General features: G+C 38.3%; 1 protein-coding gene across 1 annotated transcript in view; it reads right to left on the reverse strand.

The window, feature by feature from the left end:
* ATL2 (atlastin GTPase 2) overlaps positions 1-14,473 on the reverse strand; it is a 63,396-nt gene that overhangs the window by 21,056 nt on the left and 27,867 nt on the right. Inside the window, 1 exon segment of the mRNA XM_024753538.1 lies at positions 12,052-12,296. Within this exon segment, the coding sequence (XP_024609306.1) occupies positions 12,052-12,296 (245 nt within the window).

Consider the following 14,473-nt stretch of genomic DNA (forward strand, 5'->3'; position numbering starts at 1 on the left):
GCATGTGGGTTCTCCCCGGACCGGGGCACAAACCCGTGTCCCCTGCATCGGCAGGCGGACGCTCAACCACTGCGCCACCAGGGAAGCCCGAAATAAATAAATTTTTAAAAAATTAAAAAAAAACAATAAAGAACCCCTACCTACTCTGAATAATAAGAAACAAATTCTTATTTCACCATAGAAAAGATAACATTCTCTAGCAACAAAGTGAAACAACAGCTGGTAAACTTGAAACACAGACTTGGTGGTCCAACCAGGTCTACATGTATCAGACCATACACCCTGTTCCCAGTCTTACTGACTCCAACAATGGGCAGGCCAGAAGAATAAAGGCCCATTCAAAAGCCATAGTAACTCATCACAGCGAGGAGGAAAAGGGACAAAAAGGATGAAATTAAAGACCCAAGTAACTGTACAATGAAAGAGCAGATCCTTCCTAGTTATGAAACATTCCCCATAAAAACATAACAGATGGGACTTCCCTGGTGGCACAATGGTTAAGAATCCACCTGCCAACGCAGGGGACACAGGTTCGAGTCCTGGTCTGGGAAGATCCCACATGCCGCGGAGCAACTAAGCCCATGTGCCACACCTACTGAGCCTGCACTCTAGAGCCCATGAGCCACAACTACGGAAGGCTGTGTGCCTAGAGCCCGTGCTCCGCAACAAGGGAAGCCACCGCAATGAGAAGTCCGCGCACCGCAACGAAGAGTAGCCCCCGATCAACGCAACTAGAGAAAGCCTGCACGCAGCAACAAAGACCCAACACAGTCAAAAATAAATTAAAAAAACATAACATTGCTTCCCTGGTGGTGCAGTGGTTGAGAGTCCGCCTGCCAATGCAGGGGACACGGGTTCATGCCCCGGTCCGGGAGGATCTCACATGCCGCGGAGCGGCTGGGCCCATGAGCCATGGCCGCTGGGCCTGCGCGTCCAGAGCCTGTGCTCCGCAACGGGAGAGGCCACAACAGTGAGAGGCCCGCGTACCGCAAAAAAATAAAATAAAATAAAATAACAAATGAAAATCTTAATCTGTATAAAACTAGTACCTAATTCTGGAGATAGGTTATTAACATTGAACACACAAATCAGTGGATAGAATGAGTTAATATAAACATTCTGACCACCAAACATAATTTACAGTTTTCATCTGAATATGTAAGAATACTCTACAGGTCCTGGAACAAATTAAGCAACATTAGACTCTTAAAACAGTTTTAAAACTGTCTAACATCTTAACCACCCCCATGTCCAACTCTTCCCTTTTGGGGCTGGACAAACTGATAACATTATGACTGACCCAAGGCACTAGCTCAAACAAGGACAACTATATCAACTTAGGTACACACCAAAGAAATGTAAATAACCTTTTTTTTAAGGCTCTGGTTAAAAGGTGACCTTGACCTGGAAGACATTATGCTAAGTAAAATAAGCCAGATATAAAATAACAAAATTGTATGATTCTACTTATATGAGGTACCTACAGTAGTCAAACTCATACAGGAAGTAGAAAAGTGGTTATCAGGGGCTGGAGGAAGGGGAGGAATGAGGAGTTTAATGTGTACAGAGTTTCAGTTTGGGAAGGAAAAAGTTCTGGAGATGCACTGGTGATGACGATTGTACAATAATATGAATATACTTAATGTCACTAAACTGTACACTTAAAGATGATTAAAATGGTAAACTCTGTTATGCATTTTTTAACCACAGTTTTTTTAAGTGTACTTGAGTGCTACTCGAACAGAAAGGCGAACACCTCTAGTTATTAAATTAAGGTTTGGCATGGAGATTTGACTTCACAGTCTTCCACTGGACTTCCAGCCTCAGTGCTCCCATATGTAAAGCTAATGTAAAAAGCACAGTGGCCTCACAACAAGAAAAAAGCTCAATACGAAAATCAACAAACTTTCTTTCTTAGATCAGAGAATTGAGGTCACAGGGCAAATTGCACACCAAAATCTGAGAGACAGGCAAATACAAAGAATCACAAGCTGAGGTCAGTTACCAAGGAGCAGAAGCTGCTGGAGCAACTGGAAGAAACACTTAAATGGTAATTTGGACAAACTGCTGGAAGCTAAGAGTAGACTAGCTTGAGACCTAAGACCTCTCATGGAGGTTCAGGCTTCATAGGCCCCCACTTTCTTGGGTTTTACCTCAAGGAGCTCCCTGAGGTTTTCTTTTTTTGGCCATGGCACACAGCTTGCAGGATCTTAGTTCCCTGAGCAGGGACTGAACTTGGGCCACAGCAGTGATAGCACTGAGTCCTAACCACTGGACTGCCAGGGAATTCCCTGCAACCATTTTCAAATACACTCAGGAAAGTAAGCACTGATAGCAGTCCCCATTAACAAAGACCTGCCCTCCAAGACAAACTACCTTATCAGAGCTTTATCTAAGCCTGGAAAGGGCAATTCATCAACTCCAGCCCCCTCTATCCTTCCTGTCTCAAGTAAGGGGAGAAAAAGAATTGTTAAGGCTAAGAAACACTTCTGAAGGTCACAGCCCAGGGACTCAGGCCCACTTACAAAACTGAGATTTAATCGTAAAATGATATAGCTTTCCTCTCCCACACCTTACCACCACATCAACCAGGCTCCACTATGATGACAGTGGATTACAAATGAGAGAGCTGCAAGACACATTCTATTTAAGGAGTTCTTAGAGAAACCCAAGGATAATGGGGGAGGGGGAGAAAACTGAAGTCTCTGGGACCTAAAGCAGCAGAAAACATTAAACACATCTCTGAGCTAAAGCTAGATTAACATAACACCTCACACTAAAAACTTAACTGTCAGTTCCTATTTTCTGATATTTCATGCCTAACTTTCAACAAAAAAATTACAAGCCATGCCAAAAGGTAAGGAAAAACAGACTGACAAGACAAAGCAACCATCAGAACCAAACTCAGATATGATGCAGATTTTGAAATATGAGGTAGTAAATTTAAAATAACTAGGATTAATGTCTTATGGGCTCTATTGAGAAAAGTAGAAAATGTGCAAAAACAAGTAATATAAGCAGAGAGATGGAAACTCAAAGAATTAAAAGAAAATGGTAGATATAAAAAACACTGTAATAGAAGTAAAGAATGCCTTTAATATACTTATCCACAGACTGGACACAGCCAAGGAAAGAATAAGTGAACATGAATATATATCAATAGAAACTTCCCAAATTGAAATGCATAGACAAAAAAGGATAAGAATAACAGAACAGACCACTCAAGGACTGTGGGACAACTGCAAAAGGTGTAATCTAGGTGTAATGGAAATAGCAGAAGGAGAAGGGAGAAAAGCATAAAAGAAACATCAGAAGTAATAATGGCTGAGAATTTTCTAAAATTAATGACAAATACTAAAAAACATATCCAATAAAGTCAGAGAACACCAAATAGGATAAATACCAAAAGATCTATACCAGGCATATCACAGTCTAACTGCAAAATAACAAAGACAAAAAGGAAATCCTGAAAGAAAACAGAGACAAAAAACACTTTACCTGTAGAGGAACAAGGAAGGATAAGAATCACTTTGGACTTCTCACACACAAACAGGAAGAGAATAGAGTGAAATACTTCAAGTGCTGAAAGAAAAAAGCCACCAACCTAGAATTCTGTATCCAGCAAAGTTATCCTACAAAAGTGAAGGAGAAATAGTCTTCCTTAGACAAAAACTGAGGGAGATTGTTACCAGTACACCTGCCTTGAAAGAAGTGTTCAAAGTTCTTCCAAGGGAAAGAAAATAATATAGGTCAGAAACTCAGACATATATATAAAAGAATGTCAAAGAAAGACAAGAAAGTAAATCTTTTATTCTTCTTTCTCTTAATTCATCTAATAGACAACTATGTGTATGAAGTGCTAATAGCAACAATGTATTGGGTGATTGTGTACATAACACAGAGGAAATTAACATCGTAAGGCACAGGAGGGAGGAATTGGGAATACTCTGTCATAATGTACCTGCTCTACTGATGAAGCAGTATAGTAATATTCTAAAGCAGACTTAGACTAGTTGTAAATGTATATTGCAAACTCCAGGCAACCAGTTTTTTTTTTTTTTAATGTTTAGAGAAGTATAATAGATATACTAAGGAAGAACAGAATGTAGAATCATATAAAATAGTCAATTAAAGCTAGAGAAGGCAGAAAAAAATAAAAAAGAACAAACAAGTACAACAAATAGAAAACTACAAACATAAGAAATAACAATCCAATCCTATCAAAAATCACTTTAGATGTGCATGATTGAAATAAACCAATTAAATGACAGAAACTGTCACTGTGGATTAAAAAAAAAGACCCAAATATTTGTTGTCCACAAAAAACCCAGTTTAAACATAAAGAAAAGGAATGGAGGAAGATATACCATACTGACACTAATCAAACAAAAGCTAGAGTAGCTATACTAATTTCCGACCAAGCTGACTTAAGGACAAGGAAATTATCAGGATAAAGAGTGGTATTACATAATAATAAAGGGGTCAATTCTCCAGAAAAACTTAACAGTTATCTTTAATGTGTATGCACTTAACAACAAAGCATCAAAATACGTGAGGCAAGAACTGAACTGTAAGAAGAAACAAGACAAGTCCACTATTACACTTGGAGACTTCAACACCCCTCCATCAGTAATTGACAGACCCAGAAGACAGAATATCAGTAAGGATGTAGCTGAACTGAACAGCACCAACAATCAGGTGGATCTAATTGACATTATACTGGGTTGGCCAAAAGGTTCATTTGGTTTTTTCCATAAGATGGCTCTAGTAGTGCTTAGTTGTCTTTAACTTCATTCGAAACAATTTTGTTAGATTGCATTGTGACAGCTGTCATACCAGCATGCCTTTAAAAAAAAATTTATCAGAGTTGGTGAATTTTTGTGTAGCCATTTTAATACTGAAGATGGAAGAAAAAAAGCCACATTTTTGGCATATTATGCTTTATTACTTCAAGAAACGAAAGAATGCAACTGAAACGCAAAAAAAGATTTGTGCAGTGTATGGAGAAGGTGCTGTGACTGATCCGACGTGTCAAAAGTGGTTTGCGAAGTTTCATGCTGGAGATTTCTCTCTGGATGATGCTCCACATTCGGGTAGACCAGCTGAAATTGATAGTGATCGAATTGAGACATTAATTGAGAACCATCAACGTTATCCCACGCGGGAGATAGCTGACATACTCAAAATATCCAAATCAAGCAATGAAAATCATTTGCACCACCCTAGTTATGTTCATCTCTTTGATGTTTACGTTCCACATAAGAAGCAAAAAAAACCTTCTTGACCATATTTCTGACGTGATTCTCTACTTAAACATAAGGAAAATGTTCCATTTTTAAAACAAATTGTGACAGGTGATGAAAAGTGGATACTGTACAATAATGTGGAACAGAAGACAGTGTGGGGCAAGCGAAATGAACCACCACCAACCACACCAAACACCATTCTTCATCCAAAGAAGGTGATGTTGTGTATATGGTGGGATTGGAAGAGAGTCCTCTATTATGAGCTCCTTCCGGAAAACCAAACGAAAATTCCAAAAAGTACTGCTCCCAATTAGACCAAATGAAAGCAGCACTCGACAAAAAGCATCTGGAATTAGTCAACAGAAAATGCATACTTTTCCATCAGGATAACCAAGACCGCATGTTTCTTTGACAACCAGGCAAAAACTGTTACAGCTTGGCTGGGAGGTTCTGATTCATCCGCCATATTCACCAGACATTGCACCTTCGGATTTCCATTTATTTTGGTCTTTACAAAATTCTCTTAATGGAAAAAATTTCAATTCCCTATAAAAGGCACCTGCAACAGTTCTTTGCTCAAAAAAATAAAACGTTTTGGGTGGATGGAATTGTGAAGTTGCCTGAAAAATGGCAGAAGGTAGTGGAACAAAACGGGGAATACGCTGTTCAATAAAGTTCCTGGTGAAAATGAAAAATGTGTCTTTTATTTTTACTTAAAAACCGAAGGAACTTTTTGGCCAACCCAATAGAATCCTTCATCCAACAACAACAGAATACACATTCCTCTCAAACTCATACAGAACATTCCCCAAAATAGGACATATACTGGGCCTTAAAACACACCTTAAAATAAATTTTAAAGAACAGATCACACAAAGTATGCTCTCAGACCACAACTGAATTAAACTAGAAACCAGTAATAGAAACACAGCTGGAAAACCCCATAATACTTGGAGTTTACACAATACACTTCTAAATAACACACGGGTCAAAAAAGTCTCAACAGAAATTTTAAAATATTTTGAACTAAATGAAAATGAAAATACAACCCATGAAAATATGTAAAATGCAGTGAAAGCAATATTTACGAGGAGAATTTATAGCACTGGGTGCATAATTAGGAAAAAAGATCTAAAATCAATCATCTAAACTTCTACCTTAGGAAACTAGATATAACCTAAAGAAGCAGAATAAAAATACAGCAGACACCAAAAAAGCTGAACACAGAAAACAGGATGACAACACAACAGGGAAAAAAAATTAATGGAACGAAAGCTGGTCCTTTGAAAAGATCAATAAAATTGATTTGACAGAGAAAAGACAAATAATAATATCAGAAATCAAAGAAGAGTCAAAACTACTAATTTCATGGACATTAGAAAGATAGTAAAAGAATATTAAGAACAATTCTATGCCCACAATTTTGATAACTTAGTTGAAATGGACCAATTATTTGAAAGACACAACCTACCAAACCCACACGAGAAAAAAATGGATCATCTGAATAGACCTGTATCTACTAAAGAAATTTAATCAATAATTAATAACCTTCAAAAGAGAATGAACCAAATTCAGACAGTTTCACTGGTAAGTTCTACCAAACATTTAAGAAAGAAATGATGCCAGTTCTCTCTAAGCTTTTCCAGGAAATAGAAGCAGAGGGAACACTTCCTAACTCATGCTATGAGGCCAGTGTTATCTTAATACCAAAACCAAATAGAGACATAACAAGAAAGGAAAACTAAAGATCAATATATCTCATGAACATAGATATAAAAACACTCAACAAAATATTAGCAAATTAAATCCAACATTGTATAAAAAGAATTATACACCACAACTAACTATTCCAGGGACACAAGGCTAACTCAACATTCAAAAAATTAATAATGTGATCCATCACATCAACAGGCTAAAGAAAAATCATATGATCACATCAACAGATGCAGAAAAAGCATCTGAAAAAATCCAACATCCACTCATGATTAAGAAAACAAAAACCCTCTCAGCATGCTAGAAACAGAGAACTTCCTGAACTTGATTGAACTTCCTGAACTTGATGAAAACATATACAGAACTATTCTACAGCTAACAATATACATAGTGTGAAAACCTAGATGCTTCTCCCTAAAGATTAGGAAAGAGATAAGGATATTTGCTCTTATCACTTTGTACTCAACACTGTACTGCAGACTCTAGCCAGGAAAATTAGCTAAGAAAGAGCGAGATAAGAGGTACTCAGATTGGAAAGGAAAAAGGGAAACTGTATTTACAGGTGACATGATCTTATATATAGAAAACATTAAAAAGTCCACTAAAAAACTATTGGAACGGGGACTTCCTTGGGGTGCAGTGGTTAAGAACCCGCCTGCCAATGCAGGGACACAGGTTTGAGCCCTGGTCGAGGACGACCCCACATGCCACGGAGCAAATAAGCCCACGCGCCTAGAGCCCTTGCTCCGCAACAAGAGAAGCCACCGCAATGAGAAACCTGCGCAACAAAGAGAAGCCCCTGCTCGAGGCAACTAGAGAAAGCCTGTGCACAGCAACGAAGACAAAACACAGCCAAAAATAAATAAATAAATAAATTTAAATAAATAAATAAAAATTGTTCACTTAAAATGATTTTAAAAAAAACTATTGGAATGAATAAATGAGTTGAACAAGGTTGCAGGATACAAGACCAATATAAAACAATCAACTGTATTTCTGTAAACTTGCAACAAACTATCTGAAAATGAAATTAAGAAAACAATTCTGGGGGGCTTCCCTGGTGGCAGTGGTTGAGAGTCCACCTGCCGATGCAGGGGACGTGGGTTCGTGCCCTGGTCCAGGAAGATCCCACATGCTGCGGAGCGGCTGGGCCCGTGAGCCATGGCTGCTGAGCCTGCGCGTCCGGAGCCTGTGCTCCGCAACGGGAGAGGCCACAACAGTGAGAGGCCCGCGTAACAAAAAAAAAAAAAAAAAAAAAAAAGAAAGAAAGAAAGAAAACAATTTTGTTTATAACATCAACAAAAAATGAATAAATTTAACAAAAGAAGTGTAAAACATACTCTGCAAACTACAAAACATTTTTGGAAGAAATTAAAGAAGATCCACATAAGTGGGAAAACATCCCATGTTCAAAGATTGAAATGCTTAATATTAAGATGGCAACACTACCCAAACTGACCTTTTAGATTCAATCCAATCACCAACAGAATCCCAGCTAACCTCCCATAGAAGCTGATAGACTAAGTCCAAAAATCATATGGAATTGCAAGAGACTTAGAACAAACAATCTTGAAAAAAGAACAAAATAAGAGAACTCACTTCCTGTTTTGAAAACTTACTACAAAGCAAAGGTAATCAAGACAGTCTAGTACTGGCATGAGAACAGACATACAGACCAATGCAACAGAACTGAGGGTTCAGAAATAAAGCCACATGTCTATGGCCAACTAGCTGTCAACAAGGGTGCCAAGATCATTCAATGGGGAAAGAACAGCCTTTCTAACAAACAGTGCTGGGACAACTGGATAGGCATATACAAAAAAAATGAAGCTGAACCCTTACCTCATACCATTATCATTCATTATTATATATTAATGTATTATATATAATTAGTGAATATATGTTATATTAACATATTCATAGAATTATAGCATTATTCATAAGCCAAAAGGTGGAAACAACCCAAATGCCCACTAACGATGAGGGGATAAATAAAATGTGATATATGTATACAATAGAATATTATTCAGTCTTGGGCTTCCTGGTGGCACAGTGGTTAAGAATCCGCCTGCCAATGCAGGGGACACGGGTTCAAGCCCTGGTTTGGGAAGATCCCACATGCCACAGAGCAACTAAACCCGTGCACCACAACTACTGAGCCCATGTGCCACAACTACTGAAGCCCACATGCCTAGAGCCCGTGCTCCACAACAAGAGGAGCCACTGCAATGAAAATCCCACACACCACAACAAAGAGTAGTCCCCACTCGCCACAACTAGAGAAAGCCCACACACAGCAATGAAGAGCCAACGCTGCCAAAAATAAATAAATAAAATAAATTTATCTTAAAAATAAATAACCGATTAATTTGAACATGACATGAAGGAATTTTATTCTAGAAAAACTTTTAATTCACTTCTCAAGTTTACAAAAGACTGATTTCTTTCCTTCTATATTTCAAGCAAAAACAACCTATTTTCATAATACAAGTAGCAGCTTAAGAAAAAAAAATCTGTGTAGGAAGCTATTTACTTTGCAAGAAAATGAGACCTAAAAATCAGAATTTCCCCTGTAATCTGGAAATGTTTGGTAACAATCTCAGAAAATTCTTGGTTTTAAGAACTTAGCTACTGAAGTTTTTGTTTTTATCCAACAGAAAAGAGCTCACATTCAGCTTTGTTATGATTCCTTTACTAACTAATCAAAATTAAAACATATCTATTTCTAAATCATGAAGTGAAATATTTACATTTGGCTCCTTTAGTGAACTGCTTTACATAAATTGACTCAAGTCAATACCGAAGACATACGAAATCAGTACAGTAGGTCCTCCCGATGTGAAACCCACAGATACAGTGGGCTGACTGTACTACGCCATTTTATATAAGGAACCTGGACATCCAGGGATTTTGGCATCCACTGGAGGTCTTGGAATCAATAGCCCCCCCAATCCCGCCCCCACTCTGGGATACCTAGGGACGACTGTATAAAGCCACTGTTATCTCCTACCTTCTTCAACTACCATCCCATCTTTGCAGGCATATAGGTTAATGAAATATTCCAAAACCATCCCACTGATTTTTCTCCTTTACTTTCATCTCCTAGGAAAAGCATGACCCACCACTAAGTCAGTATAAGTAGAATCCTGTTATTCCTCCAAATCAAACACTGTTTAATGTGATTTTCAATTGACAGAATAAGATTATTTACATCAGGAATCCTATATGGAAACTTTATGAATGAAAAGACATTTAGCTTAGAAACCACTAACTAGTTGTGTAGCCTGAGGTCCTCCTTACCATTCTGTGCCTTCAGTATCTTTACCCACAAAGGAGGAAATTCTATTAGTTCAGAGATTACAAATATACGACACATGTGGGCTGCTACGCGCCCTCTGAACAGCCACTACTAAGTGATAAGAGATCAAATAAGAAATGGCACCTAAGGTGAAACTTGCTAGACAAGTGATCTAAGCTTCCTTCCCCTTCTAACATTCTGTCTGTGACCTACTTGGAATCAAATACATTTGCAGTGAACAGCTCAGACACAGATAGAAACAATATACACAAGCTAACTTAAGGAGTCAGAGCCTCAAAATACAGACATTCTTTATCATCTTTAAATGTACAGACTTTTTTTTTTAAAGAATAAGTCACGAAAAAAAAAGAATAAGTCACTATTTATACATTTCTCTATTTCAGATGTATATTTCTGGAAAATAATCAAGTCTAAGTAGAAAAACCTTAAAATACTATATCTTTCTCAATTTCCAACTTGTGTAAAATAGTGTTCTTTATCATGAACTACATTCTTGATACTCAGGCATGCTTGGACATGCCTGATGAGATCCCTATGGAAAGAATATTGAAAAGCTTCCTGAAAATCAACTAGGAATGTTTGCCTTATTACTTATCTCAAGTAGGATGCATATCCAGTTACAGATTTACACAGAACACGTAAAGGTGAACACCCTGACAGATGTTTAGACAATTATGTAATTCTGTCAAAGTGTTATTTCTAGCACCGTCATGTGGCCTTCTGAATGTCTAAAGCCTACTCCTATAAAGCCCTTCCCCTTAAGTGCTCCACTACAAATTTCCAATTCCTCCTTCTTGGTTCCTATCAAACTCTCATTCCCTCAGCCCAACTTTCAACTGTTAGAAAACTACTCTGACTCAAGCGGGAAAAAAAAATTTTTTTTTCTTGCTTTTGTTCAGGGGAGAAAGTCAAAGTCAGGGAGGGGGAGGGAAATAATTGTCTGGTACCACCAAAAAGTGAAAATGTGTAGAGAAAGGGTGATCCATCAGTCAAAATAGAAAATAAGTTCTGACTATGGGCCAATTATCGTGCCAGGCATCGGAGATATGGTAACCAAGATAAAGCCCACTCCTGACAGTAAACTAGCCAGGAAAAATAAGTAACTAAAGTAGTATCAATGAAACATAGGACCTGTGCCATATGGTCATAACACAGCCTTAGAAACCAAGGAAGGCTTCCTATGAAAAAAGATTAGCCAACAGTACAGCAACATTTGAGAGATAACACGACATACTCGAGGAACTGCAAAAACTATAGTATACCTGACATACAGAGACAAGGGATGAGGCTCAGAGATCATGGAAGACCATGGAAGTCACTTTAAGGAACCGAACCTTATCTCAAAAAGTAAGTCTCTGCAGGAGACTTATTTGAGGAGCATAAGTATACCTTTACAGAAGTCTCTATCAGCCTACTTCACCCACTGTTGTAAAGGCGACTGAGAAGGGGAAGGAAATAACAAAAAGCGAGAGACTGAACAGTGCTTCAGAGACTTTAGAGTCTACTCAGACATCTTAGGTTAGAGCTACGATGCTTGGAACACAGGTGCTCAATCATATGCCTCAATATGTACTACATGCAAAAAGGAATTATGGAGATGAAGAATCAAGAACTCAAACTTACATTACTGTCTTAACTGAGAAGTCTTATCAAGAACTGTATTTTCATAAAATTAAAGATACAGCTCTTACTGTTTTTTGTCTATTATTTTTAAACAATATTGGTTGGTAATTTTTGTTTTTAACTCAGTTCAATTTAAAAGACACTATTCACCTTGTTATACATATATCTAAGCATGAAGTCCAGTAGAAATGATTTCCCTTTACGAAAAGCTCCTGCCACGGATACCACTACTATGTTAAGATCTCGTATGTGCTCCTGTAGCAATATCTGCTCCAAAGCTTCTTCATCAAGCTCAAAGTTATGGTCATCTTCATGTGCAAGAACAATCTGTACTGGACATGGTTTCTTCATAACCTCATCAGAGTTTACTAGGTCATCATCTTCATAATTCTCACCTAGAGTTAAAAAAGAGAGAAACAGGTTACCTTAATTCCTGCATTCTAAACTTTTCCTAAAGGATCACAACTAAAGCAAAATTTCAGATAACTTCTCCTCCATTATAGGTCATTTGGAAATAGTTACAAAAAGTGATGCTCAAACACACACTGGATTTCTCACTCCCTCTATAATAGGACCAAGAATACCAGTCAGTTTCTTACTATATATAGAGATAAGCAGGAATACTAAGTAAGGCCTCTATCTCAATCAGGTCTTAACAGCTAAACGTGCACAGCAGCTGTTCTTGAACACTGTATGATTCTATAAACAACTTTTGCTACTGTATGCACACACAAACCAGATGTAGTGAATGGAAAATCAATTTCACCTAATAATTCAGATTCCAATTTCCCTATAGACATCACCTGGAAATTACTCCAAGTTACAAAGATTAAAATATACATATAAATTGTAAACATTATTTTTCATTCTGAAACTTCAAGGGTTAAGGTCCTAAGAAATTTCCAAAAATGACACATGATAAAGCTAATGGTTCCCTAATTTAGTAAGAGTTACCTAAAAGTATAGCATTCCTTATTAAAACAAAGCACAGGATTAATGTTTTAGTGGAAGACATAAGAACAGTCAATGAGGTGCAGAGATTCATCTGTCTCTAGGGCCCTTTTTCACCAAACACCACAGACACCCCTTCAAAATTATACAGCTCCTAAAAAACAGCTATATAAACTCTTTTGTTCACCCAGCACACCAAAAGAAGTTAACCTTTGCAGAAGAACTTTACTGAATAGTGATGAAGAAATAACTATAGAATATGTAATAGGTGAGAGAGTTTTTTAAAGTTTAGGTTTGTGTTTTGTTTTCTGTTTTTTGTTTGTTTGTTTGCGGTACACGGGCCTCTCACTGTTGTGGCCTCTCCTGTTGTGGAGCACAGGCTCCGGACGCGCAGGCTCAGTGGCCATGGCTCACGGGTCCAGCTGCTCCGCAGCATGTGGGATCCTCCCGGACCAGGGCACGAACCCGTGTCCCCTGCATCGGCAGGCAGACTCTCAACCACTGCGCCACCACGGAAGCCCTGTTTGTTTGTTTTTAAACCCACTTAATAGCTAGTTTCAGAGACTATGTACCTTGTCTGCCTTTCTTCCCTATCAATTGCTTGATCCCACTAGCAACACTCCTGGGGATCTTATCCTCTCCCACATCAACATTTTAAAGACTCTCCCCTTGAGATTGTCTACTAAGTGCCAGTTTCCAATCTAAGGAGACATACAGTATCTACTGTGTTCAATGCAATGACAGCCCCTCCTCACCGAGGAGACAGCCAGTCCACTGAGGAGTGGCACATTATTAGTGCACCAATACCTTATCCACACAAACACTATTCTCAGCACGAAGATTATATACTTACATTAATGAATTTTTAATTTCTTTACAGAAAGAAACATCTAGCTTATTTGATTTGCAAAGACTATTAGAGTCTTTACCTTCACATCACAAGGCACATTTAACTGTACAAAGCAAAAACAACACTATTTCAAAAGCTGTTGCAAACAGTAACAATATAATGTAATATAAAGAGCAGTCAGTTTCAAAGGAGAATTTTTTAAAGTAAAAGCAAACAGTATTTAATTAAAAAGGATATTATCACTGCTTGTTTCAATGCTATACAGATATAGCCGGGTATGCTACTTGAATGCACAAAAAGTAAACCTTCCAGGAAAAGTACAACATAGTTAAATTCCAATTTAATATATTACCAAACAGTACGCAAATTGTGTGATTAAAACCTTCCAAACCTATTAGTGTTTAAGAATGAACCAGGAGGGGCTTCCCTGGTGGTGCAGTGGTTGAGAATCCGCCTGCCAGTGCAGGGAAAATGGGTTCGATTCCCAGTCCAGGAAAATCCCGCATGCCGCAGAGCAGCTAAGCCTGTGTGCCACAACTACTAAGCCTGTGCTCTAGAGCCCACAAGCCACAACTACTGAGCCCACGTGCCACAACTACTGAAGCCCGCAGGCCTAGAGCCCGTGCTCCGCAACAAGAGAAGCCACCGCAATGAGAAGCCCGCGCGCTGCAACGAAGAGTAGCCCTCGCTCACCGCAACCAGAGAAAAGCCCGCATGTAGCAATGAAGACCCAACGCTGCCAGAAGCAATAAATAAATAAAATAATAAAAT

Source organism: Neophocaena asiaeorientalis, unplaced genomic scaffold, assembly GCF_003031525.2.
Source record: "Neophocaena asiaeorientalis asiaeorientalis breed wild unplaced genomic scaffold, Neophocaena_asiaeorientalis_V1.1 scaffold171, whole genome shotgun sequence".
In the NCBI taxonomy this organism is placed as follows: domain Eukaryota; kingdom Metazoa; phylum Chordata; class Mammalia; order Artiodactyla; family Phocoenidae; genus Neophocaena; species Neophocaena asiaeorientalis.